The sequence below is a fragment of the Lissotriton vulgaris genome, chromosome 2_2, assembly GCF_964263255.1.
Source record: "Lissotriton vulgaris chromosome 2_2, aLisVul1.2, whole genome shotgun sequence".
Taxonomy (NCBI): domain Eukaryota; kingdom Metazoa; phylum Chordata; class Amphibia; order Caudata; family Salamandridae; genus Lissotriton; species Lissotriton vulgaris.
Genome location: NC_141688.1, coordinates 115,695,498 through 115,721,759, shown reverse-complemented (window position 1 = coordinate 115,721,759; position 26,262 = coordinate 115,695,498). Strand labels below are relative to the sequence as shown.

General features: G+C 46.1%; 1 protein-coding gene across 3 annotated transcripts in view; it reads left to right on the top strand.

Annotated features, from left to right (window-relative positions):
- The window catches only part of ACSBG1 (acyl-CoA synthetase bubblegum family member 1), a 628,810-nt gene that overhangs the window by 556,977 nt on the left and 45,571 nt on the right, over positions 1-26,262 (top strand). For 2 of the 3 annotated variants that reach the window (XM_086959413.1, XM_086959411.1), the window contains exons 10-11: positions 15,559-15,795; positions 18,942-19,159. In XM_086959413.1, coding sequence (XP_086815539.1) covers positions 15,559-15,795; positions 18,942-19,159 — 455 coding nt within the window. The remainder of the gene's footprint in view (positions 1-15,558; positions 15,796-18,941; positions 19,160-26,262) is intronic. The other variant, XM_086959412.1, reaches the window with a different exon arrangement.

Here is a 26,262-nt window from a genome sequence, read left to right as displayed (position 1 = left end):
CTGAATAGAATCAGACATGCCCGGGGCACACAAGGTGTCCCCGTGCATAGGCCAGCCCAAACCGGTTCTGGGGCCTTCCAGCCCCAGTCCTGGCGCGGAGCTGGACAAAGGAAAGGGGGTGTAACCGCCCCCCTTCCTGGTTCCTCCCAGAGGAGGGACCTAGTAGGTGATCCACCCCCTAGATTGGAATAAGAGGGGGAGCAGTGCCATTGCACAGCAGATCATCCCGAAATCAACTTAAAACTAAGAAGAAGACTGGACTTCGACATTCTGCTGCACAGAAGACTGAAGAAGAATCTCCCTTGTGGCCAAGGAGTGACCACCCTGTGAACACAGGTACCAACCAGCGACTCGACGTCTGCTTTGCCGCCGCCTCCCGCCGGAGACCGAGCCCAGAGCCCGACAAGAACCAGACTCCCAGACCTCTCAGAGCCCGATCCACAGTCCCTGCGAAGAAGGGACCCGTGGAGGCACCGAGCGACGTGGGACCGGACCTCTTGAAAGACACCCGACAAGCTGACTGCGCAGCTTCTGAGGCATCCTCGACGTTGTGCTTTGGGGATTGAGAACCCCCACCACCGAGCAGCCCTTGCACCGAAGATCAGCCCCCCAGCATCTCCACGATCTGCGTGGGGCCCTTTTGCACTGTGCCACTCGACGCGCCATCCCGGCCACTAGCCACGTGGTCAGCGGCCATCTTGGCGACGAACCCGAAGATTTAAACAGCAGGTCTGGTTGCTCCAGACCTACCCAAGCTCCTGTGAAAAGGAGCCCTCGCTCTGACCTTGCTGGGCCGAGTGAACAGCATCTTTCAACTTCCGCGTGGCTTGCATTTGCCAAGGCCTGTTTGCTCCGATCAGGTCGCCGACACCGCCAACAGCGAGAAGCCTACGTGGGACAGCTCGTGACCGACTCCTGGACGTCCTCGACCCCGGGTATCCACGTGGCTGCAGAAAGAAGCTACCCGACAACGCCTGTTTGCACCCGACATCGCCTGGTTCCACTCTGGTTCCACGGTAGTCACTGGCTAGTGACTTTGAACACTGTCCCCTCTGCTTTCAGGTCTTCAACTCTTCAGATCCACCCTTGGATCCACCGGAACTCTTCTCATCGAGCCGCCTGCAGCATCTTCAGCTCCAAGCACCATCGACCAGCGTGACGAAACCCGACACATCTTCGACCCTGTGCACCCGCTTCCTGTGGGTGAGGTAACTCAGCTCCGCCGGTGCTCCTGCACTGGTACACATCCCAAGGGCCTGTGTTTTAAGTTTCAGCTCCGTAGGTCACTCGGAAGGTTCCTAACTTTCTAACTTTGGGCTTTTTACGCACCATAGACTTTGTATTGAGAAGTGCGTGCACTTTGAACACTGCACCCGAGTCCCGTGGGCCTTTCCCGACTTAGTCAACTCCAGTCTCGAATAGCTCCAGCGATTCCCAAGGCCCTAGGCCTCTTCACTTTCCTTTAGGTATCTCTTATACCACTTATTTAGTATATGGTTTAGGTGGCCCCTAGGGCTCATCCATATTGTGCAACTTTTGTGTATTTTAAACTGTCTTGTGATTTAACGCTTGTGCTTCTGTGCTCATAAAGAGTCCAGGGGATTTTAATAGTTAATAAATCAATATATATTTTCAATATATATCTGTGTGGTGCCCCTTTCATTTGGTATTCAAGGGGGTTGTGTATGGTATAACAGCTGGCTTCACATGCCTTTCAGAGTTTAGCCTAAGACTGCTTTGTCCACGTTACCACTAGGATAACTGGTCTACAAGGTTAAATTACAACCATCATCATAAGGGTTGCTTGGCATGGTACAAAGTGATCACTAAGAATTAGTGAGCATTATATACCAGGCCAACTTCTCACATTGGTGAGCAGCGGATTGGGATCTGAGCTTGCTGTTGTTTTACCATTACAATCTTTGAGATTATCATTTGAAAGATCATACAGGTACCTGCTAGGTACATATAAAACAAGACTAGTATACATAAGTTCTACTGAACTTAGTTGTTGTAGAGCAAAGGGAGTAGCACACCCTAGCTACAACTACTAGATAGGTTTAGTAGGTAAACACCAGTGTAGGTAGATTGCAACACATCCACCCACACTAGAGCAATGTCTGGAACAGAGGGGTCCAGTGGACTTACTCCTGTTGAGAGTGACCCTCCAAGGGCACCATCCCAGTTTGCTATTTTTCCCTTTAAGGAATTAAGACAGCTTTGTGTCTTAAGGGGTCTGAAGACAGGGCCTTCCCCTACTACAGACCACCTAAGAGAGCTCTTGGATCAGTCTGAGGCTCTAAAGACCTCTAAAGCAAACCCCACAGGGGATGCTGAAGGAGGCCATCCTTCAGAGGATGACACTGTAGACACCCCTACCCCTATCATCCTAGTAGATGAGGAAGCCTCCACCACTGGAGCTCCTCAAGTAGATGTAGAGGAAGAGGAAGAAGAAGAGGAGGAGGAGGTGGAAAGCAGTGAGTCAGATGATGACAGAGATAGTCAGGTGCTGGTCAGTAGACTGAACCAGGCTAACTTAAGTCAACTTGGGAATGAATCAGGTAACAACCCATTCAGACCCCCAGGTGGACTTAACCAGGGCCATAGGAGGAGAAGGCATCACTCAGGTGAATCCAATACCTCCCATGTCTCTAGAGGCTCTCATGGTCACTCCAGAAAGGAGATGACTAGCCCTCAGAGAAGGGAACATGAGGCCAAGATGAGAGAGGCTGAGCTTAGGATCCAGAGGCAAGAGTTAGAGGTTGCCCTGGCTAAGGAGAAACTTGCTAGAGCAAGACAGCCTAGAGAGAGTGGGGTAATAGAACCCACTGGTGGCAGCAATATCCACAAGGATAAAGACAGGTCTTTTGATAATAGAAACCTGAGTAAGATTGTGCCCCCCTACAAAGCTGGGGATGATATCCATAAATGGATTACTGCAATGGAGAGAGCCTGCAGAGTACAGCAGATCCCTCAGGAGCAGTGGGCAGCAATCTTGTGGCTCTCCTTTGAAGGTAGAGGCCGAGACAGACTCCTCACAGTTAGTGATGGGGATTCTAGAAACTACCTGGTCCTGAAGAGTGCTCTGATTGATGGGTTAGGCTTAACCACTGAACAGTACAGGTTAATGTTCAGAGATACCCAGAAGACACAGACTCAGGACTGGTCTGAATTTGTTGAGTGTGCCACTAAGGCTCTGGAGGGATGGTTGCTGGGAAGCAAGGTTACAGACTATGAAGGATTGTATAATTTGCTGATGAGAGAACAAATTTTAAATAATTGTCAGAACCAGCAGTTGCATCAACATTTGGTTGACTCAGATTTGACCTCTCCCCAAGAATTGGGAAAGAGGGCAGATAAGTGGGTAAGAACCAGAGTTAAGCAAAAGAACCAGAACCAGAACCAGGGTGGTGACCAGAAGAAAACAGACCAGAAGGGTGGGGAGCAGAAAGCTAAAGACCAGAAGTCTTCAACAGGGCCCCAAACTGAGACAGAGGGTGGGTCCCAAACTTCCAAGAAGAAGAAGAAAGAAGGTCAGAAGAAACCCTGGTGTAAAACTTGTAAGAACACCTCTCACTGGACAAGTGAGTGTAAAAAGGGTGGAGCCCCCAGCACTGCAGCCCCTAAGGCACCTGCACCCACTAGTACAGTTAGCAGTGTTGGTCCTCAAGCCAAGGGTTTAGTGGGAATCACTTTGGGAACTGAAGGAGATTCTGACCTAGTCAGAACCCTTACACAGGCTGTTCTGGTTTGTGAAGGGGACATAGATTTGACCCCTGACATAAGTCCCAGTAACCTGGGCAAATACAGACAGACACCTTTGATTAACAACAAAGTGGCTCAAGCTTACAGGGACACATGTGCCAGTGTCACTATGGTGACACCTAACTTTGTGGACCCTGGACAATACATGCCAGGCGATGATTACCTGGTGACCAATGCCAGCAATGTCACTACTACACATAGTGTGGCACTTGTTAACTTTTCCTGGGGAGGGGTAACTGGCCTAAAGAAAGTTGTGGTTAGTGCTGATCTCCCAGTAGAATGTTTGTTGGGCAATGACCTGGAGAACTCTCTATGGTCAGAAGTTGAGTACAGGACTCATGCAGAGATGTTAGGGATATCATCACATGTCCTTGCTGTGACCAGGTCACAGGCCAAAAAGTGCCTCTCTGAACCTCAGGTCTTGGATCCTGGAACAATGGACCAAGTACCTCCCAAGAAGAAGAACAGGAGGGTTAAGGCTGCGCCTTCCCAACTGCCTACAAGTGAGGATCAGGCTTCACAGGAAACTGATCTTGAGACCCCTGAAGGAACTGTCCCTGAAGAGCTTGAACCTGATCAGGTTGAGTTTCTGGGGACAGGGGGACCTTCTAGGGCAGACTTGGGGCAGGCTCAGTTAACCTGTCCTTCTCTTGAACCCCTCAGACAGCAGGCTGCTGCTGAGGCTGCTGGGAATGCACAAGGTGCCCATAAAGTATATTGGGACGATGGACTCCTTTATTCAGAGGCTAGAGACCCCAAGCCTGGTGCTACCAGGAGGTTGGTTATACCTCTGCAATTTAGGGGCTTCCTACTCACCTTGGCCCATGATATTCCTTTAGCAGGACACCTAGGCCAGAACAAGACTTGGGACAGGCTTGTCCCTCACTTTCACTGGCCTCACATGTCTGAAGACACCAAGGAGTTTTGTCGCTCCTGTGAAACCTGCCAAGCCAGTGGTAAAGCAGGTGGAACAACAAAGGCCCCCCTGATACCACTACCTGTGGTGGGGGTTCCCTTTGAGAGAGTGGGGATTGATATTGTTGGTCCAATGGATCCCCCTACAGCATCTGGGCACAGATTCATACTGGTGGTAGTGGATCATGCCACCAGGTACCCAGAGGCAATTCCCCTTAGGACCACAACAGCTCCTGTTGTGGCCAGGGCCTTACTTGGAGTTTTCTCCAGAGTGGGGTTTCCTAAGGAGGTAATATCAGATAGAGGTACCAACTTCATGTCTGGATATTTGACAGCTATGTGGAAGGAATGTGGTGTAAACTACAAGTTCACCACTCCTTATCACCCACAATGCAATGGGCTTGTTGAAAGGTTTAACAAGACCCTAAAGGGCATGATTAAAGGATTACCTGAAAAGCTCAGGCGAAGATGGGACATCCTTCTGCCCTGCCTTTTGTTCGCTTACAGAGAGGTCCCTCAAAAGGGGGTTGGCTTCAGCCCCTTTGAATTGTTGTTTGGGCACCCTGTAAGAGGACCCCTGTGTCTTGTGAAGGAAGGATGGGAGTTACCTCTCAAAAAGCCTAAACAGGACATAGTGGACTATGTACTTGGTCTCCGCTCCAGGATGGCAGAGTACATGGAAAAGGCATCCAAAAACCTTGAGGCTAGCCAAGAATTACAAAAAGCTTGGCATGACCAAAAGGCTGTCCTTGTTGAGTTTCAGCCTGGACAGAAGGTATGGGTGTTGGAGCCAGTGGCCCCAGCAGCACTCCAAGACAAATGGTCTGGACCCCATACAATTCTGGAAAAGAAGGGAGAGGTTACCTACTTGGTGGACCTAGGAACTCCCAGGAGCCCCCACAGGGTGCTCCATGTGAACAGATTGAAGGCATATGTCAGCAGGGCAGACATGGGCTTGCTCATGGCTACAGATGAGGGACAGGAGGAAGAGAGTGACCCTCTCCCAGACCTGCTCACTCAGAACCCTGAGGATGGTTCAGTTGATGGTGTGGCCTTAGGTGGCAGCCTCACTGAACATCAGCAACATGACTGCAGACAAGTTCTACAGGCATACGGGCATATGTTCTCCTTGACACCCAGTCAGACTAACTGGTGTACACATGTGGTGGACACTGGTGACAGTCTTCCTGTAAAGAGCAAAATTTACAGGCAACCTGACCACGTCAGGGACTGTATAAAGACTGAGGTGCAAAAGATGCTGGAATTAGGTGTCATTGAGCCTTCAGAGAGCCCCTGGGCTAGCCCAGTGGTTCTGGTCCCCAAACCTCACACCAAAGATGGCAAGAGAGAGATGAGGTTCTGTGTGGATTACAGAGGACTCAATGCTGTCACCAGGACAGATGCACACCCTATTCCAAGGGCAGATGAGCTCATTGACAAGTTGGCTTCTGCCAAATATTTGAGCACATTTGACTTGACAGCTGGCTACTGGCAAATCAGGTTAGCTGAGCAGTCTAAAGCCAAGACAGCATTTTCTACCCCTAGTGGGCATTATCAGTTTGTGGTGATGCCCTTTGGTTTGAAAAATGCACCTGCCACCTTCCAAAGGTTGGTGAACCAAGTCCTCACTGGGTTGGATGACTTTTGTGCAGCTTATCTGGACGATATTGCTGTCTTTAGCTCCACCTGGGAGGATCACCTGATCCACCTAAAGGAAGTGCTTGAGGCTCTGCAGAAGGCAGGCCTCACTATCAAGGCAACAAAGTGCCAGATAGGGCAGAGCAAGGTTGTATACCTGGGCCACCTTGTAGGTGGAGGCCAAGTTCAACCACTGGAGAGTAAGATCCAGACCATCAAGGACTGGTCCCCTCCAACTACCCAGACTCAGGTCAGAGCTTTCTTGGGCCTGACTGGGTACTACAGGAAGTTTGTTAAGAACTATGGGTCCATTGTGACTCCTCTTAATGATCTGACATCCAAGAAGATGCCCAAAAAGGTTCAGTGGACAGAAATCTGTCAAAAGGCATTTGATGACCTGAAGAAGGCCATGTGCTCTGCACCTATCCTGAAGAGTCCTGACTACTCAAGAGAGTTCATTGTCCAAACAGATGCTTCTGAGTTGGGAGTGGGAGCAGTGCTTTCACAGCTTAATGTAGATGGCCAGGACCAGCCCATTGCTTTCATTAGCAGAAGGCTGACCCCCAGAGAGAAACGTTGGTCAGCTATAGAGAGGGAGGCCTTTGCTGTGGTGTGGGCCCTGAAGAAGCTGAGACCATACTTATTTGGCACTCACTTCAAGATTCAGACCGACCATAAGCCCCTCCTATGGCTTAATCAGATGAAGGGTGAAAACCCCAAACTACTCAGGTGGTCCATTTCCCTACAGGGGATGGACTTTACAGTGGAGCACCGCCCAGGGACTGACCATGGCAACGCAGATGGTCTCTCCAGGTACTTCCACTTAGAACATGAAGACACAACTGGTCAAGGTTAGTCTAATGTCCCTGCGTTTGGGGGGGGGTTATGTAGGAGAGTAGGGTCTGCTATCCTATGGTCACCCCAAATTTTTGCTTTTTGCTTCACTGGTTTCTGACTTAATGTGGCTGTGGGCCTGCTAATCAGACCCACAGCCTGCTGTTCTCTCTCTAAATTGATGCCAATGCACTTTAGGTGCATTACGAATTGGAACTGGTTCACCTTATGAGCCCCTGTAAGAGTGCACCCTAGGTGCCCAGGGCATAGGTGTATCCAAGGCCTACCAGGGGCTGCAGCACGTATTGTGCCACCCCTGGCCTGGCCTCCATCTTTGACACAACTGGCTGATCACTCAGCTGGGGTAAGTCGGTGTAACCACCTCTTACTTAGGTACAGTATGTCTGTGCCTAACCCTAAACTGGACACATATGTTCCTATCAGCCACTCCTATGGAAGGCCTCATCAATCCTGGAGGCAGAGTGCTTGGAAATATGTGAGATGGTGCTCTGGCATGAGCTGAGCCTGTCTGCAGCTGTCGGGAACCACTCCCTAAGCTGTTCCGGGATATTGCCATACCATATACTCTTAAGTGCATTATAATCCTCGCGGTTAAATGCTATCTTTGGGTTGGCTTTATCAAAACATGTCGAGTAAGGTGTCATACGAATTGGAATACTATCCCCTCGCCAATTCTGGCGACGGGGATAGCATTCCACCCTTCTAGAGGGACACGACATGTGTGTAGCCTTAACCCCGGTTAAAGTTAAACAGAGCCTCAGCTTCACAAAATGGACGCTGCCACCACAGACACAAGTCTGGCCTCCTGCTGCTGACCGAAACTCGGCAGATGGTGGCCTGGACAAAGGGTTTCCTGCCTTGGGAGGTGCGAGCACCACCCCAGACAGGATTTTGTGTATTGGGTAGGACAGGGCTGAATAGAATCAGACATGCCCGGGGCACACAAGGTGTCCCCGTGCATAGGCCAGCCCAAACCGGTTCTGGGGCCTTCCAGCCCCAGTCCTGGCGCGGAGCTGGACAAAGGAAAGGGGGTGTAACCGCCCCCCTTCCTGGTTCCTCCCAGAGGAGGGACCTAGTAGGTGATCCACCCCCTAGATTGGAATAAGAGGGGGAGCAGTGCCATTGCACAGCAGATCATCCCGAAATCAACTTAAAACTAAGAAGAAGACTGGACTTCGACATTCTGCTGCACAGAAGACTGAAGAAGAATCTCCCTTGTGGCCAAGGAGTGACCACCCTGTGAACACAGGTACCAACCAGCGACTCGACGTCTGCTTTGCCGCCGCCTCCCGCCGGAGACCGAGCCCAGAGCCCGACAAGAACCAGACTCCCAGACCTCTCAGAGCCCGATCCACAGTCCCTGCGAAGAAGGGACCCGTGGAGGCACCGAGCGACGTGGGACCGGACCTCTTGAAAGACACCCGACAAGCTGACTGCGCAGCTTCTGAGGCATCCTCGACGTTGTGCTTTGGGGATTGAGAACCCCCACCACCGAGCAGCCCTTGCACCGAAGATCAGCCCCCCAGCATCTCCACGATCTGCGTGGGGCCCTTTTGCACTGTGCCACTCGACGCGCCATCCCGGCCACTAGCCACGTGGTCAGCGGCCATCTTGGCGACGAACCCGAAGATTTAAACAGCAGGTCTGGTTGCTCCAGACCTACCCAAGCTCCTGTGAAAAGGAGCCCTCGCTCTGACCTTGCTGGGCCGAGTGAACAGCATCTTTCAACTTCCGCGTGGCTTGCATTTGCCAAGGCCTGTTTGCTCCGATCAGGTCGCCGACACCGCCAACAGCGAGAAGCCTACGTGGGACAGCTCGTGACCGACTCCTGGACGTCCTCGACCCCGGGTATCCACGTGGCTGCAGAAAGAAGCTACCCGACAACGCCTGTTTGCACCCGACATCGCCTGGTTCCACTCTGGTTCCACGGTAGTCACTGGCTAGTGACTTTGAACACTGTCCCCTCTGCTTTCAGGTCTTCAACTCTTCAGATCCACCCTTGGATCCACCGGAACTCTTCTCATCGAGCCGCCTGCAGCATCTTCAGCTCCAAGCACCATCGACCAGCGTGACGAAACCCGACACATCTTCGACCCTGTGCACCCGCTTCCTGTGGGTGAGGTAACTCAGCTCCGCCGGTGCTCCTGCACTGGTACACATCCCAAGGGCCTGTGTTTTAAGTTTCAGCTCCGTAGGTCACTCGGAAGGTTCCTAACTTTCTAACTTTGGGCTTTTTACGCACCATAGACTTTGTATTGAGAAGTGCGTGCACTTTGAACACTGCACCCGAGTCCCGTGGGCCTTTCCCGACTTAGTCAACTCCAGTCTCGAATAGCTCCAGCGATTCCCAAGGCCCTAGGCCTCTTCACTTTCCTTTAGGTATCTCTTATACCACTTATTTAGTATATGGTTTAGGTGGCCCCTAGGGCTCATCCATATTGTGCAACTTTTGTGTATTTTAAACTGTCTTGTGATTTAACGCTTGTGCTTCTGTGCTCATAAAGAGTCCAGGGGATTTTAATAGTTAATAAATCAATATATATTTTCAATATATATCTGTGTGGTGCCCCTTTCATTTGGTATTCAAGGGGGTTGTGTATGGTATAACAGCTGGCTTCACATGCCTTTCAGAGTTTAGCCTAAGACTGCTTTGTCCACGTTACCACTAGGATAACTGGTCTACAAGGTTGAATTACAACCATCATCATAAGGGTTGCTTGGCATGGTACAAAGTGATCACTAAGAATTAGTGAGCATTATATACCAGGCCAACTTCTCACAGCCACTATATTGCAGTGGTCTGATCTTGCGCCAACTGGTGGTCTGGTTGGGGGATTAGAAGAATTATTTGAAGAAGAGAGAGGTGCAGGTTGATTTCCTTTATCACTGAGATAACTTAAGGTTCAAACGATGGCTCCCAATTCCTACTTTCAAAGCAGAGCAAGGTCATACTTCTGGTTTGGGAGGAGGGGGACAATCAAAGCGTGCAATCTCGCACTTCAACCTCCCCAGCCACTCATGTCTGAAACAGTCTGATTGATGCTCCCATCTGCTATCTGTTGTTGGGTGTGCCACTGCTAGTGAGGAACCTAGGCTCATTATAGTCAAACAGGTCCTACAGCAAAAGTTCACTGCTGGTCAGCGGATACTCCAAATGTTGGGAATTATGTCACTGCTTCCGTTTAATCTCACTTACATAAATACACCTCTTTTGGACTAGTGACAACCTGGCAGGTTCATATTTTAGTTAATATGATTGAGGGAAACTTGTGTGGTGTACCCATGACGGTCATTTGGAAATTTCAGCCACAGAAAGGTGATTGATGGCAATGTATTGGTAATCTTCCACAAATGGTGAGATGGAAAGCGTTTAACATGAATGTTGGGAGAGTGCTCATAGTAACAAGTCGGTCAGGCCTTTTCCTACTAGGCGCCATCCTCTTACTCTGCTATGTAGTCTTTGGTAGAAATTTGCTTTAGATGCTGGTTTGCAAAGTGTACTCATTATGCCTTTTGCCAAGAGGATTATATCTCAAAGTGGTCTGAGTTGTGGATGGGAGATAACATTGCGACTGGTGTGGTGATCAATTTTCTATAAAAACATCTTCGCTAGAGAAGGCACCTTGTTGGACTTGGTATCTGATAATGGGTGCAGGTGGTTTCAGAGGTGTGTTACTCCAGTGGTCGATTGTCAGGGACAGAGGTTGAGCAGGATGGTGGAGGACTCAATATTATTAGGTACAAGAGCTGCCATCGAAAGTGGCCTTGTGATCAACAGTTTTTAACTAATTCTGCTATGCCTCACTTATTCACATCTTTTGCCAAATTATAGGTACTGCATGGAAGGTAACAATCTTTGGGATTGTGCAGAGTTATGTTGAAAAGGATATAAATAAGAAGAAACATATCTAAAATTAACAGGGAGAAATACAAATTGATTTGTGAATGAAAAGAATGTGTACATGTTTGTGGTACAAAAGTGGGTGATTTTTTTGTGGTGCTCGATGGTGGAGTGTAGAATCGGGAATACATCAATATTCAATAAGGAATGCTGTGTATTGTGTTTGATGTGAGTGAACCTGATTGTTTTGAATTTGATGAAGGGGACCCTTGGCCTAGGTTCCACAAGAGCAGTAGATGTAGTGATGGTAAAAGTGAAGCAACAAGAGGAGTTTGTTTGGGATTCAGATTAGGGACATGCAGAGAGTAGTGTATTATGAGAATTCTGTGTTATTCCAACAGGTCTATGGGGAAGATGTTTATATTTAGTGATTAAGTCATGGAAAGATGTGGTTATTTCTATGTATATTAAGTGTTGTCTGTGTTTGTTGTATCATCAAAAGGAGGAAGGCGTGCAGCAGGCTTCTTCGTCTAGTGTATGTTGTTTTTATGACTGCTACATTGGTTGCCTAATTCTGGTACCTCTTTGTTTGCTAATTCTGAAAAATCATGTCTATGATTGGAATCTTTGTATTGCAGTTTTATCTTATGTTGCTGATGGTGTTGGAGGCAGCTGCATGTGGCTGGTATACTACAGTCTTTCAATATACTTCTGTCTACTACACCTCATGTCTGCTTAATAATTATACAACTTAAAAGGTAGTACATTTTGAGTCAATATTTGTTTAAGCATCACCTCTAAGATGTGGAACAGTCTTGTTCCTGGTCTGTAGTGCACCACACCATCTCTCGGAAAGATCACAGTATACTTTGCTTTATGCCCACATACATGATCCAATCCAACATTTTGTAACACCAACATTAAGCTATAAGAAAGAGATCCAACATAATGGTCTATCATCACAGAGCCATTGAAACCAACCACACCTCCCGTCCCACTATCAAAGAGGTGTAACAAATTATTACAAAGTCTGGACAAATTTGAAAATAATGGATAAGTGGTCACTCGCGGTTGCTCACATGATCGCACTGGAGCCATGACTATTGCATGCTCTTCACCTTGCACTTATCAAGTTGTCGTAGGCATAGATTCATCACATAATAACATTTATCACTTCCTTCTCCCATAATCCTTCTTGCAGGTTATTAATTTATGGTTCAGACTTCCCGGCTAGTATCTACTTTACACCCTTGCCACATCTGCTGATGGCGCTTTCTAAATTGAACATAAGTATAGGGATTATCGATGTGAAGATGGTTGGAACTTTGAATGGCATATAGGACACAGAAGCCTCCGGTGACTGGCCGCTGGCCCTCTGCTGTAATGGGGCCTTGGAGGGGCGTGCATCGTCAGCTTTGTTGCTTGAGGTCTGTAGGATACAGCAAGATACCTCTGCAGGAGTTTGTATGACTTAGGATCTTGAGGCTAGGGTAGACACAGACAGGGACCTGCAAAAGACAAGATGAAACAAGGCCCTACTGCAAAAAATAACATGTGGAATGCAGGAATACCTCTTCATGCAGTGGTTAAGCAGTGTCAAACATGTTCAAGGCATGTGCTGCTGTAGATACGCACGCCCTGCATACTCCTGCGATCTAGTGTTGGGCCAGGTTGTGTGCAAATTGTTTTTCTTTGAAGAAATCTTTTGAGTCACGAGATATTGTGACTCCTCCTCTTGTTAGTAATGCGCATGGGCATTGACTCCATTGTTAAAAATGTATTTTTCCGCCGTTAGGCTCGGACATGTGCTCCAGATCAACACCATTGGTGCTCTTCTTGGACTTTTACGGTTCCTCTCCTTCCGTTGGTATTTTTTTCCGTTTGTCTTCCTTGAACTACCGCCTCAGGTCAACTTCCGGGCTCCATTTCTCCGAGCGACTCTCTGGTTGTCCTCGGTCTCTTGTGGTGCCTCGCCCTTCAGGGCCCGCTCACGTTGTTCGCTTTCCTACAACGCCTCGACTGTGATGGAACAGACACCCTTCAGATACTGTCTCCGCTGTCATGCAAAATACTCCTGGACCAATCCCCACCTTTACCTGTGTATTTTCACCCTTGTTAACGGATGAGCCCTGAGATAAGGGACACCACACTCGTCCGCGGCCTGTGCAGGTAAGAGCGAGGTGGCTGGGTGAGGGGGGATTTCGACAGACGAAGAAAAATGTATTATTTATTTAATTTTAACTTGTGGTCGTCTGTCAAATCTCCCCTACAAAGTCCCACTGCTCTTACGTGCACAGGACGCTGCTGTCCTCACTGCATGTCACTTGTCTTTTCCATAGTGATCTGAGCATGGCTTTTGCCTGTGTGCTATGAAAGTGCCCTGCTGCATAACGTTAGATCTACCAACCTGCTGTGTATCCTCTTAACCATATATGAATTCATGTTCAGGTATGAATTTTATGTATATACGATCTAGGAAGAGTCATATTGAATACATGATCTTTGGGGGGTTGAACAAACAACATTATGAAATCTATTCTCCAGGTGGAATAATTGTCAAAAAATTCCATTGAGTGAAGAAATAACAAGAGATGCAGCCTAATGAATGAAAAGCTGTACTTCCAAGACATCTTTTATGGTCTGAATCCCTCAAAAAGTTTGAGGTACGTTTGGAACAATTTTGTGTAAAAACGTGACTACCGTCAACTTAACGATTAAAATCGAATTGGCCAAGGCTAGGTGGAATGAATGTATGAAAATGAGGCTTATTGAAAGGCATATCGGTTTTTGTAACTTAAAGTCTTTAGTAAATTGAGAGAAGCCTGTTACATTGATGTGTACAAAGATTATCACCACCATAATGACTAAAATCAGGCTGATCAAGGATAGGCCAAATGTTTGTATCAATATGATGCCTATCGAAATACAAATGGATCCTTGAGATAGACTACTCTAATATGGACCCTCGTTCGAGAAGAATTCCTCATTTTAGGATATGAACCGCATGTTTGGGTACAACCCCGAGTGTAGATATAATAAATGTTTGGTAAATGTGACAATGTAAGGAAAATGCGAATCTATGTTTTTGCTAACGTCAGTATATAATAGGCCTCTGTTGATTGTAATTATGTAATTTTATTTTTCTAGTGATTTTTTTTTAAAAAACGTCCTGAAGAAGGTATTGCCATCCACACAAGACACTGAAACGCCGCGTCGACTTTTGGTTTTTTAATTTGTTATTGATTGTATTTTTATGTATTGCTAGATTTGATAATGTTATTAATTTTGAACAATAAATTGATGATTTTAAAGATTGGTGAATACTAGAGTGTTTTTAAAGATTGTAGGATTGTACACAGAGTTCCTTTACTGACTGTTAACCACCATTTAGTGATATTGATAGTGTGTATTTACATTGCAGAGATAGCTTTCGCTCTAGGTCGAATATAGCCTCCATAGACACCTTAGGGGGGCTATTTTACGACATAAGGTATATCCTTAAAGTTCAGGGACCTCTTCCTTGTTTTTGGATACTTGTTTACCCGGTCCCTTATTGGTTCCAAGGGTACCTCCCTCCTTGTGTTTTGAGTATCCTCTCAACCTACCTTCCTCCCACTGGCCTAGAAGGCCCTGCCACGCCTCTGACATGGTCCACTAGCTCCACTAAGATCCCCTGCACTCCGACAGCAGCCCTGGTGCACTCACTTTAATTGATACTTCATTGCAGGTACCTGACTGCCTTTTCTTCTTGCCTTTGCAATGAAGTCTTGAGATGTCCCTACATATTTCTTAGGCCTGACATTTTGCTTTTCCACATGGCCTCCTATTTGCCCTCCTCTCTGAGCTTTATTACATGAGGTTGTTGTGCTCAGTGCCCTGTAACCCTAGGATCCTGAGTTCTAGAGAGTGTCCTGCCCTGCACTTTGGAATATGTAATAGAAAGGAGTGTTGTACAACAGCAAACACCTTTAAAAGAAAGCAAATGTATTTTCCCAACTCTAGGGTGTGTTCAGTACCAGTTTACCTTTTATTTCAGGAATCGTTTTCCTGCATTAGGTCTAAATAGTTTCTATACACTGTAGTGATTTCTTAGACAAAATAAGTGACCTCATGGAAAAGTGCACACATTTTTAAGTCCGATGAGGTCCCTTACAGCTTGTAAATGAACAATTTGGTAAACCCAAATTTACATGATGTGACCCGCTAATAGGAGTCTTTTTACGCTCAGAAGACCTTGAAGTTAGGAAGTTGTACTCAAACAAAAGATGTCTAGTATATATTCATTGTAGTTGAATCTTTAAATAGATGAATAGTTTTTGATGTCCGTTATAGTACCTTTGTGTATGTAGTGGTAACAAACGATATATATCACAGAAAACTATTTGTGTTTCCAAGGTAAGGCTTCTGTAGTACAATATAAAGATCACCCCAATAAGTCATCGACTCTCAATCACAATTTACGCCAAGTCCTTCCAGTACGTAAATTAATGTGTGGATATTAAAGTCCCAAATCCAAAATAATTATTTGTGGTTTCCTTTCCCTGCAGAGGTGATCTGAAGCTTTTCTTACCCACCGTGGCGGATTTCTTGGTGCTTTCGAAGATCCGTAGCGCCTTAGGCTTCGAAGAATGTGAGAAGCACTTTTCCGGGGCTGCGCCACTTGCAGTGGAGACACTGGAATTCTTCCTGGGGCTCAACATCACTCTGTATGAAGCATATGGAATGAGTGAGACCACAGGCCCACACTGCATGTCCGGCCCCATGGTTTCCAGACTCCGAAGGTAAGTCACACATCTAAGGCAGGCGATTAAACAAGCATCAACATCCTAAAATAGAGATACTTATTGGTCCCAGATGATTCTGTTCAATTTTATTCTTACTGGTAATTTGTGGTGAGCAAATATCAGCCCTAGCCAGAGGGTGCCATGCAGCTACACAATAGAGTCTTCTAAATCAGAAGTTTATATCTCTGCAGAAGTGAAAAAGGATCACAGTTACAATTGGAAGGTTTCCAGCTTTTTTCCAAAAATTGAAAAGTTAGTTGTTTGCAGGAGCCCCAGCGGTAGAAGGATCTCTTGCCCTACCTAACATGCTTAATCGCAGGGGACTGCAAAGATAATACGCCAAGCGGAGAATTACTTTAGAACTACTGCCTACATTTGCTACTCAGAAAAAAGGGCTTTAAACCTACTCACATTCCTATCCCTTTCCAGAGGCTACTAACTACCTAACTTGACACTTAATTATGAGTTTTACCTACCGTCCCAAATCCTAACATTTTACACAACTCTGAGCTTAATCATGACCAGTACTCTCATGTACACAATTTTCCTATGGAGATCTCATTAACTACACCTCAATGACATCTTACCCCTGGGCAGCTTCTCCGCTATGACAGAGAAGCATCGCCCAGTCCAACCCCCCCACCCCCTCCGCCAGAAGCTGCGAAACTTGGAAAAGAAAACGATAATCAACCATGTTTATTATTGTTTTATTTTTCTCCTACTGTGGAGTCTTGGAAGCGGGGCAAGGGGATGACTGGCACTGACGGGGAGTGGTGGGCACTGTTATCAGTGCGCATGATGTTTTGGCCGGTCGTCTCAGGTCGGCCAAACTGTCATGAGCACTGAAGCTCTCTCCAACCAAGCTGCATTGCCGGGTCGGAGAGAGCACGCACAGGCTCCCAGTCTAACAGAACAACAAGGGCAGAACCACACGTTCCGTAACACCACAAGCGTAACCGTGCTTGCTTGAACAACGCATCTGCCTTAACCACACATATTCGTGGTTAAGGCAGATAGCACTCTAGTGTTCAAGATGGGCGGTGAACCGTCGAAACAAGAATCTCCGGACATGGACAGGTAAGTGGGGCTGGGTTTGGGGGGGATATTTTTTAGGGATATTGGTTGCTTTTAGGGGTCAAGGCGTGGGGGGTCGTGGTACTTTTGGAACGGTAGAAGGTTTTTAGGGCTCAGGGTGGGGGGACAGGTAGTTATAAGGCCTGGGGTTTGGGGAGAGTTTTTAGGAGTGGGGTGCTTTTAGGGCCAGGCCTTGGGAATTGGGGGATCTATAGTCAGTTCAGCAGGAAGAACTGAGCGAATACAATACTTGTTTCAGCCCCTTTCCTGTGGTAAACAATATTGGCATCTACCTGTAGGTCTAGTCACATTGGCTCATCAAATCAATTCAGTGGAAGCATTTGCTTGTTCCAAATGCCAGCACTCATAGAGGCACTCCTCTTTTTTTGGCCATTTTTAGATAGCGCAAAGCCAACCTGAAGGTATTGGAGTGCCATACATGAGCATAAGTTACATTACATAAGGACACCTCAGATTTGTTCTTTAAGCACGGGGAGATTAAATGATTTGCCCAGAATCACAGGATGTTGATCCGACGTTGATACTCAAACCTGGTTGCACAGTTCCAACGTCACCAGCTTGGACCGTAACGCCACATCTCCCCCAATGTTACCTCACAAAGTGAGCTTGAGTGGATATTTTTAATACTTCCATCACCCACTTAACCCTCCATACCCTTAAAGGGTGACCTCCTCTGCATCCATATCTCTTCTTGCCTTTGTCTCCCTTTCTTTACATTTTAGATCGTAATATTAAATTACCTTTGGGCTGCCCTTTTACATTACTGATTGTAATCCTTTCACGGTTCCAACAGGATTTAGGAGACATGTTTATCCAACAGGGGTCCATTCTTGCCTTCTGAGGTGTGTAGAGAAGGAGGTGAGAAGGACTGCGGATATCAAAGAAGAGAGGTGGGGTATCCGAAATAGTTGTCCATCTTTTGCGATGACTAATAATAATATTCCACATTTGTAAAGAACGAACCATCACCCGTTAGGGTCTCTCGGTGCTGGGGGCCATCGGGAAGATTAAGCAAAGCATTGCCCAGAATCACATGGTGCTGGGCTAATCTGCCACCACCCCGGGGATCGAACCGTGATCCCCAGATTCCGGAGTCAGTTACCCTGGCCGCAGCACCACACCTCTCCCACTTATCCGTGTTGGAACTGTTCTGGCCATAAGACAGAATATAGAAATTGTATTGGAGAAATGCTGCTCTAAATCAGTCAAAATTGTGACTTAGAAAAAAACATTCATAATAAATGCAACCCCAACACATGGCCATGCTGATACAACGCAGTTAACCCAAAACTATCAATATTCAACTAGGATGCGTGGTAGAGGAAAGGGCTGACATGATCATTGGCATGAGGTCAAAGAACTGAGCATATTGTAAGCATCTATTCCCTGAGTAGCACCTGTAGGTTACACACCTCTTTGTCAGGTTTGATTTGTGGTAAATCAATGCGAGCTAAGCCATTCAACTGGAAGATACTGTCATGCTAAAAAAGATATGTGATTCGAGTGTTTCCGGACGCCTTTCCAGTGCATGTTCTCTAACATGGGGGATGGGTTTCTAGGCAAGAATAGGTGCACAGAGTGCTACCTCCAGCTCCAGTGAACAACCTCCTATCTGTCTTTAATGTTATTGTTGCTGTCTCCCATACTTTAAGCTTTATTTTTATGTTTGTTTCATTTCTTTTCTGTAAAGGAGGAAGATGTGTTGTATATTGATTCTTCTTGTAATATGGCTGACAGTAGTCATTAGCCCTTCCTCAGTGTTTTCACCTTCTTAGCTTCCCAGAATACCTTTGAGTGTTCTAATCTGTACCAGAGTGTTCTACCAGTGTCAGTTGATGGTCTGGTCAGCTGGCAAGGTTTTGTACTCAGCTGTGTCCTACAATACATCTACATGTAATCAACTAGAAGAATCCTGTCATCTATCTTCATCCATTTACAACATTGTCCCAACTAGACACTTCATGAAAGAGGCCACACCCACCTCCTGGAGGCTCAGAATTAACCTATTTTCATTGTAATGCCACTGCCTTTCTTAATGTTTCTTACAGTGTTGGGAAACCAGTGCCTGGCTGTAAAGTGAAACTAGCCAATGCAGATGCTGATGGAAATGGAGAATTCTGTTTCTGGGGAAGGACAGTTTTCATGGGATATTTAAACATGGAAGGCAAAACAAAAGAGGTTTTTGACGAAGGTGGGTGGCTGCACTCCGGAGACCTGGGCACACTGGACAAGGAAGGCTTCCTCTACATGACTGGCCGGATCAAAGGTAAGGGGGAAAGATTGGCTGCTGTCTCACATTGTGTCATGTCAGCATATTTCACATAAAGATGAGTTTTGAAGAAAATAGACTCTTACACCCGTGGAAAATAACAACATACAGAGTCTATTTCTACTATGTGATTTTACCAAAGTATCACATCCATCAACATATTTTAAATTCAAATATTTCGGATATAGTTTCATGGTTAGTCTGACTACATAAGTTTTTTTCAGTTCTTGCTGAGTAGTCAATCTTTCAATTCGTTTTTATTTTAGGTTATATTATATTTCAAATAAGGAAATAGGTGAGAGCCCAGACGTCTGCATCGTAGTCAGTCAGGGCGCGAGCACACAGGAGCTGATGGTCCTCTGACCACATGTTGAGGCCTCCTTCTCAGGGGTGGATCCTCCGTTATAGTGGAGGAACATCGCCCCACTGAAATGCCGCCAGAGATGAAAAATAAAATAGTGATGAACTTCATTAATTACCATTTTATTTTTCGTCACCCCGTCCCGAACGGAGTGCTAGGCTGGGTGGGGCCTGCTGATTGGCAGCAGGGAGAAGTGTGAGCTGCTTTCGCACTTGTAAAAGTGCGAATGTCTCTTTGGCCGGCCTTCTTGCGACGATCAGTCACTTATGTGCACTTTAAACCTCTCCAACCCAATAATCTTAAAACAGCTGGGTTTGAGAAACCAAAAGTCTCCAGTGCTCTTGTGAGCATTGACAGAGGCCGTGCCCACCAATTCTGGTGCTGCTCTGACACTGGTTAACAGCACGAGGGCAGCACCAGGATTGGTTGAGAGAGTTAGCTGGGGCACTGGAGTCACGAGGGAAGAAGTCCATTTTAATTTTATTTACTTAACTTTTTTATTTTATAAAACCACCAATCTACCACCTGTTTCCATGGCCTTCCACTTGCCGAAGTTCAAAGCCGCCACTGCGGCTAGAATTAACATCCTAGCCTGCTTGCAGGACAGGTCTTCTATTCCACCAAGCATTTTCCTAAGTGGCTGGAGCCCTTGGTGGTCGGTGTAAAGGGCAGGGTGAGGCGCTCCTGGTGCCTTTGTCACTTCTTCCAGGAGAATTGCTTCAGGTATTGCAGGCTTCCAGAGAGAAAAAGAAAGAGAGAGAGGGGTATGGTGGAGAGAAATTAATCAGACAGGGAGAAGAGTATGAGGTGAGAAGAGAGAGAGAATGGATGGAAAGAGAGAGATTGCTCGAGCAGATGATAGAAGCGGGCTGGTTTGATAATTTATTTTTAGGTTCAGAAGTAAGTTTATTAGGGTAGATATTACAGAAATACAGATAAAATGAGAACAATGAATAATGGAGAAATTACATACAATATATCAATTATATAACCAGCAAACAAGTATGATTTGAGTTAGATATAATGGAATATATCATGTACAAGAAGAAAACATCAACATATGAGCAAAATTGCATCATGTATAAGATATGGAAGTGCAAAGGAGAGAACAAAATACAAAATAAAGTAAAGCATGTAATATTAAAGATGTCATGGGGGTTTAGCAACTTCTTGTTGTGGAGGAGTTGGACGTAGAAAGCGATTTGCACTTGTGTCAATGAAAAGTGTAGCAGGTGACCATAAGTCTAAGTGCTTTGGTGCCATGTGTAATGGACATACAAAAGTTGTATCTAGTCTGTGATAATAACAAACAGCATACCACCATGCCTGGTAAGATAGTTTGGTAAAGTCCTTCCAATTCTTGGTAAGTTGCTGAAAGGCCACTGCCAGCAATAAGTCTATAATCTTATCATTGGACTCGGAGAGGTTTGATCATCTTTGCCAGAGCTGCTTTGGTTCCCCAGTCCAGCCCTGATAGCCTTGAGCCACGAGATTGTAGCCCTGACTCTGCAGTGGGTGTCCAGTTCCTTGCTAATAAAATAAAAACACATTACCTTCACCTCCCTCTGCCTCGTTCCAGTCCTCACTATTGATATTTTACTCTTCCAAATCAGAACAGGAAACAAAAAACAGGAAATGCCAACTGACCCCACCCACCATATCTGGTAGCTATAAAGACTAGCACGTCCTGAGCACTACCTGCTTTTTGTTTCTTGTAGTGATGATGGAACAGGAGGAGGGAATGCTGCAGTGCGATGCAGGGCTAGTGCTTTTTTATGACACAAGGGGGAATATTTACAATGAAATGGTTCTGCACGCTACCGCACGCAATTTCGCTGCACCCAGCTGCGTCATTTAAAAAATGCAGGGATGTGCCATATTTTAGGTATACGGCTCACGCCTGTGCTCTCCCCTGTGCCAACACGAAAACAGCAGCCAAGCGTCAACACAGGCACTCTTGCACGATGGTGCAAGGGTGCCTGCATTGCAGGGATGATTGTATTTGTGCAGGAAGGGACACCTTCCTGCACAAAAACAATCATTAATGGTGTTTTGCTCCTTCTATGTGTATTACTGAATGCAGCACACATAGAAGGATCAACAAAACAAGTAGAAACAAGAGTATTTCTGTTTGTTACGCCACTTTAATGCCTCTCTTTGAGAGGCGTACATTTTTGGTGCTGCCTCAGATTCACCAATCCTTGGAAATCTGGGACAGTGTCAATCAGCCATGGGTGTTGCTTGGGAACCCTCACAGCAGCACCGATGACACGCCCCTTTAACGCAGAATACTGCATGAAAGAGGGCCTTTTTTGTAAGGTGTGTAAAGCCATGCAGAGTGGCTCTGCATGGCCTTGTAAATATGGACCAGCACACGGCTCCACCGTAGTGTCAAAACACGCAATGCTCCAGTGGCGCTAGGGGCATACAAGTATGCGGCAGGGTCCCTGCCCCCGCTAGGCTTGTGGGAAAGGCTCGCTTCCACTTCGTGAGGAGGGAAGTGTTGCGGAATTCTTACAGCTCACTCCTGCTGTGTAATGGTTTTGTATAACCAGCAGTCTTTTGTACACATACTCTCCTAATCTGCGTCATGGAGAGTCAGACCCCTGCTAATGTGCATGACTGTCATGCTGTTGAGCGGTCTATTTTATTTTTCATGCAACGCGTACCTGTAAGTGGGGCTCAATGTCGCTAATATCTCGTGTATAAAAGAGCACGGTGCAGGTGAGTGTGTATATGCTGCTGGCAATTCTTGGCTTGATTTTGTTGGGGGTTTTGAGCAGCTAGCATTGAGTTGGAGGACTTTAAGGCTGTGGCATTTCATCTGCTTGGTGCATTATGGGAAAACGTTCAGTAAAGAAGAGACATGTTTCTGCTGATTCTTCATCCTACTCTTCATCTTAGTCTGGGGCTTACAGGTGTCGTTCTCCTTCACCTAAGAGACCTAAGACGGAATTGGAAGAAGATAAGACAAAAAAAGATACATTTAGGAGGCTTTGATGTCTTTACATTAAAAAGACTGGTTGAGTGCGTTGCAAACTGTGAACGCATCCTTGAAATTGGGCACATCCATTAGGTTCGTCATATAAAGACAGATTACATTGTAGGCTATAATAATCAGTTTATTTCGTCACTGATTTATCATTGTTTTTTTCTGTAACAGTTCATAGAAATCGGTTTTTCAAAAATGATTTTCAAACGTTTTTTAAGTTCATTCAGAACCATCCTTAAAGGTAATTTGCAATCATACTCCAATGCATTTCGGGCATGGCTTGCTCTTTTTCAAGGAGCTCTGTGAACACAATAGCACACATTTACTATTTAAACCATAACTCACGTACTATAACGAGTAATTCTCATAATAAAACAAATCAAGTGTGTACATTGTCTCAATGAGTAAAAACAGCGTGTGTGGGATCATGCGGGGTGAGGTTACCTTATAACCCTGGTCGGGTGATTGGGGTGTGAGAAAGGGTAACGGGTTTTTAGGACGGGGGTGAGTAACAAAGAGCACTTACGAATCTGGCTCAAGGCGGTGGGTGGAATGAGCTGTACAAAACGGGAACAGGTAAAAGAAGCGTTAAATACGGTATGGCCCGAAGTTGTCAAGCAACGCGGGTCAATGAAGGAGCTCCGATTTACTTTGTTTAACGTGGAGGTTCGGTTCAGGAGTTCACGGCTGCGGAGTGGTTGTCAGGAAGTGTGTGGGTTGTTAAGGAATCGCTTGTGACGGGATGGGGTCATGGAAACAAACGAAGAACCAGGATGGAGCAGGAAAGTGGCGGCCATCTTTGAAGGGAAAGAATGTGTGTATGGTGGGTGAACGCTGAACAATGTACATAAGAAAATTACAGTATGCTGAAGCACCATGTACAAAAGAAACAGGGAAACATATGTGCCGTCCGGCATTACAAGAAGCTGCTAAATTCCATTCGGTCATTAAGACCGTATGGCTTCATTGCCTGGAGTCTGTATATCCAGGCTATCTCTCGTTGTAAGAGTCTTTTATTGTTGTCTATTCCTTCTTGTTTTCGCACAATTTCGAGCACTAGAAATTTCGTCTGGGCCACATTGTGATGAAAATCATTAAAGTGCATAGCTATGTTGGATTTTTGATTTTTGGTGCGAATGTTTGACTTGTGCTCGTTAAGACGAACTTTTATTTTTCTGGTAGTTTTGCCCACGTATATCATACCACATGGGCATTTGAGTAAGTAAATAAGGCTCATTGAATCGCATGTAGCGTTCACCTTTAGTTTGATTTGGAATCCTCTCATTGGGTGGTTGATGCTATTCCCCTTAATGATATTGTTGCAACTGTTGCAATTTAAACACGGCCTTGTGCCGGTGTAGGAAAGTTGTTCCATGAGTTGTAAATGTAAATGTACATGTATTTATATAGCGCAAATCACTGACTGAGGTCGGTATCTAAGCACTTGCTTAGGGAACCCGTCCTGGTATTCCCCTGTGAGATAACCCCGGCAGGGTATCCACAAGGTGAAAGCCAGGCATCCCGCCGCGAGGGGCCGTTGTGGAGATTAAGCAAGCTATTGCCCAGAGTCGCAGAGTGTGAACCCGTGAGTTGAGAAGGCACCGGAGCGAGAATTATCGAGTCAGTGGAATTTTTTTTTAGCCCAAGACCCGCCAAGGCGGGGAATTGAACCCTGGTCCAGGGCCGATCTCAGCTTCCGGGTCTGCCGCCTCTAACCCCTGAGCCACACTTCTCCACCTTTGCTTTGACAAGATTTCTTTTAAGTTTTCAGACCTGGTGTAGGCGAAGATCGGAGGATTTTCGAATAAATTACCAAAGTCAGGTTCAGATGACAGTATGCGCCAATGTCTGAGAATGATGCTTTTATAGGTTTTACTGGAAGTAGAATATCTGGAGACTAGTACTGTTCTTTTGTCGTCTTTTTTGGAGGAACCTGTTAAGGCTTCCTGGCGGGTGATGGCAGATGCTCTGGTGGTAGCTTCAATTATGGTTTCTTGGGGATAACCTCTGTGAAGGAATCTACTAGCCATTTCTTCCATTTGAATCTTGCATCTTTCAGGGTCAGAAACGATTTGTTTAACTCGTAACATTTGGCTGAATGGTAGGTTTCTTTTAAGAGAGTTCTGGTGAAAGCTTGTAAGATGTACTGTATTATTTCGGTCGGTGGGTTTGCGAAATAGGTCTGTTTCCAACCCTTTTTCTGTGATTTTGATCAAAACATCAAGGAAAGTGATGGTATGTTCATCGATATTCCATGTGAGGATTATCCGGTTGTCTTTAGTGTTCAGATCAGTCAAGGCTGACTCAAGATTCTCTCGGGTGTCTTTCCAGATAAAAAATAGATCGTCGATATAATGAACATATAATTTTAGGTTGTCTGTCCAATTAGAGTTGGCATAAATGTGGGTTGATTCGAATTCTGACATGTAAATGTTGGCATAGGTCGGTGCTGCGCAATTGCCCATAGACATGCCGGACATCTTGAGGTACCACTGTTGATCATGTGTGAAGTAGCTGTGGTATAATGTAAATATCATCAGTTCCATAAGGAAGATTTGCAGTGGGTTAGTAATGTTGCTGTTCATTAGGGCTTTTTCTATGGCTTCAATCCCACCATCGTGTGGAATGGATGTGTAGAGACTTTTAACGTCAGCTGTACAAAGGATAACGGTTTCTTCAGTGTCTATGTTTATCTCAGCGAGTTTTTTGAGGAAATCAGTGGTATCTTTGATGTAACTATTAAAACTAGTTACAATTGGTTGTAGATGACGGTCAAGGAACTTGCCAATCGGTTCATGGAGCGACCCTCTGGTTGACACGATGGGTCGAAACGGGGGGTCCACTGGATCTTTATGAATTTTGGGGAGCATGGTTATGGTCGGGCTCTTGGGATGTTCAACGATGAGGTATTTTTTGGTTCGATCGTCGATGGTACCATCTTCATGTGCTTTGGTCACGAGTTCTGTAAGTTCGGATTTGTATTGATCCGTTGGGTTGTTTTGTAGTGGCATGTAGGTTTCTTCGAAAATGTACTTCCACCTCCCACTGAACCAAAAGCTGATCAACTACTAGGCTTAAAAACAACAATCTCATACATGACACCATGCAGTCATAAGAGTATTGACACGTTTGAGACACTCGTTAGACAAGATATATCCAAAATCAACTTCTGTAATGTAATGTATAGGCATTTATATAGCGCACTACTTACCCGTAGGGTCCCAAGGCGCTTCGACCGCTGCGAAACCCTTCCTGGCTTCCCTGAGAGATGGTCCCTTAATGGGTATCTCCAGGGTGAGACCAGGCATCCCCGGCGGTCTGGTGGGGCCGTTAGTGAAGATGAGGCAAGCTAATGCCCAGAGTTGCCGTGTGTGATCGCTGATCAGAGTGGGCACCGAGGCGAGAGAATTATCGAGTCCGCTGACCCTGGTCCAGAAACCTGCCGCGCCGGGAATCGAACCCTGGTCCCGGGCCGTCCTCTGCTCTCAGGTCTGCCGCCTCTAACCAGTGAGCCACACTACTTCTCAAAAAAATTCAAACAAAACGTTACAATGAAGGATAAAACCACTCTACAAAGAATCGCTAGCAACAAAGCAATCAAATGTGTGAAAGCAGACAAAGGTGGCGCAATCGTCATCCTCAACACCAGCATGTATGACGCCAAAATCAAGGAACATATCACCGATCTTGAAACCTACATGCCACTGCAAAACAACCCAACGGATCAATACAAATCCGAACTTACAG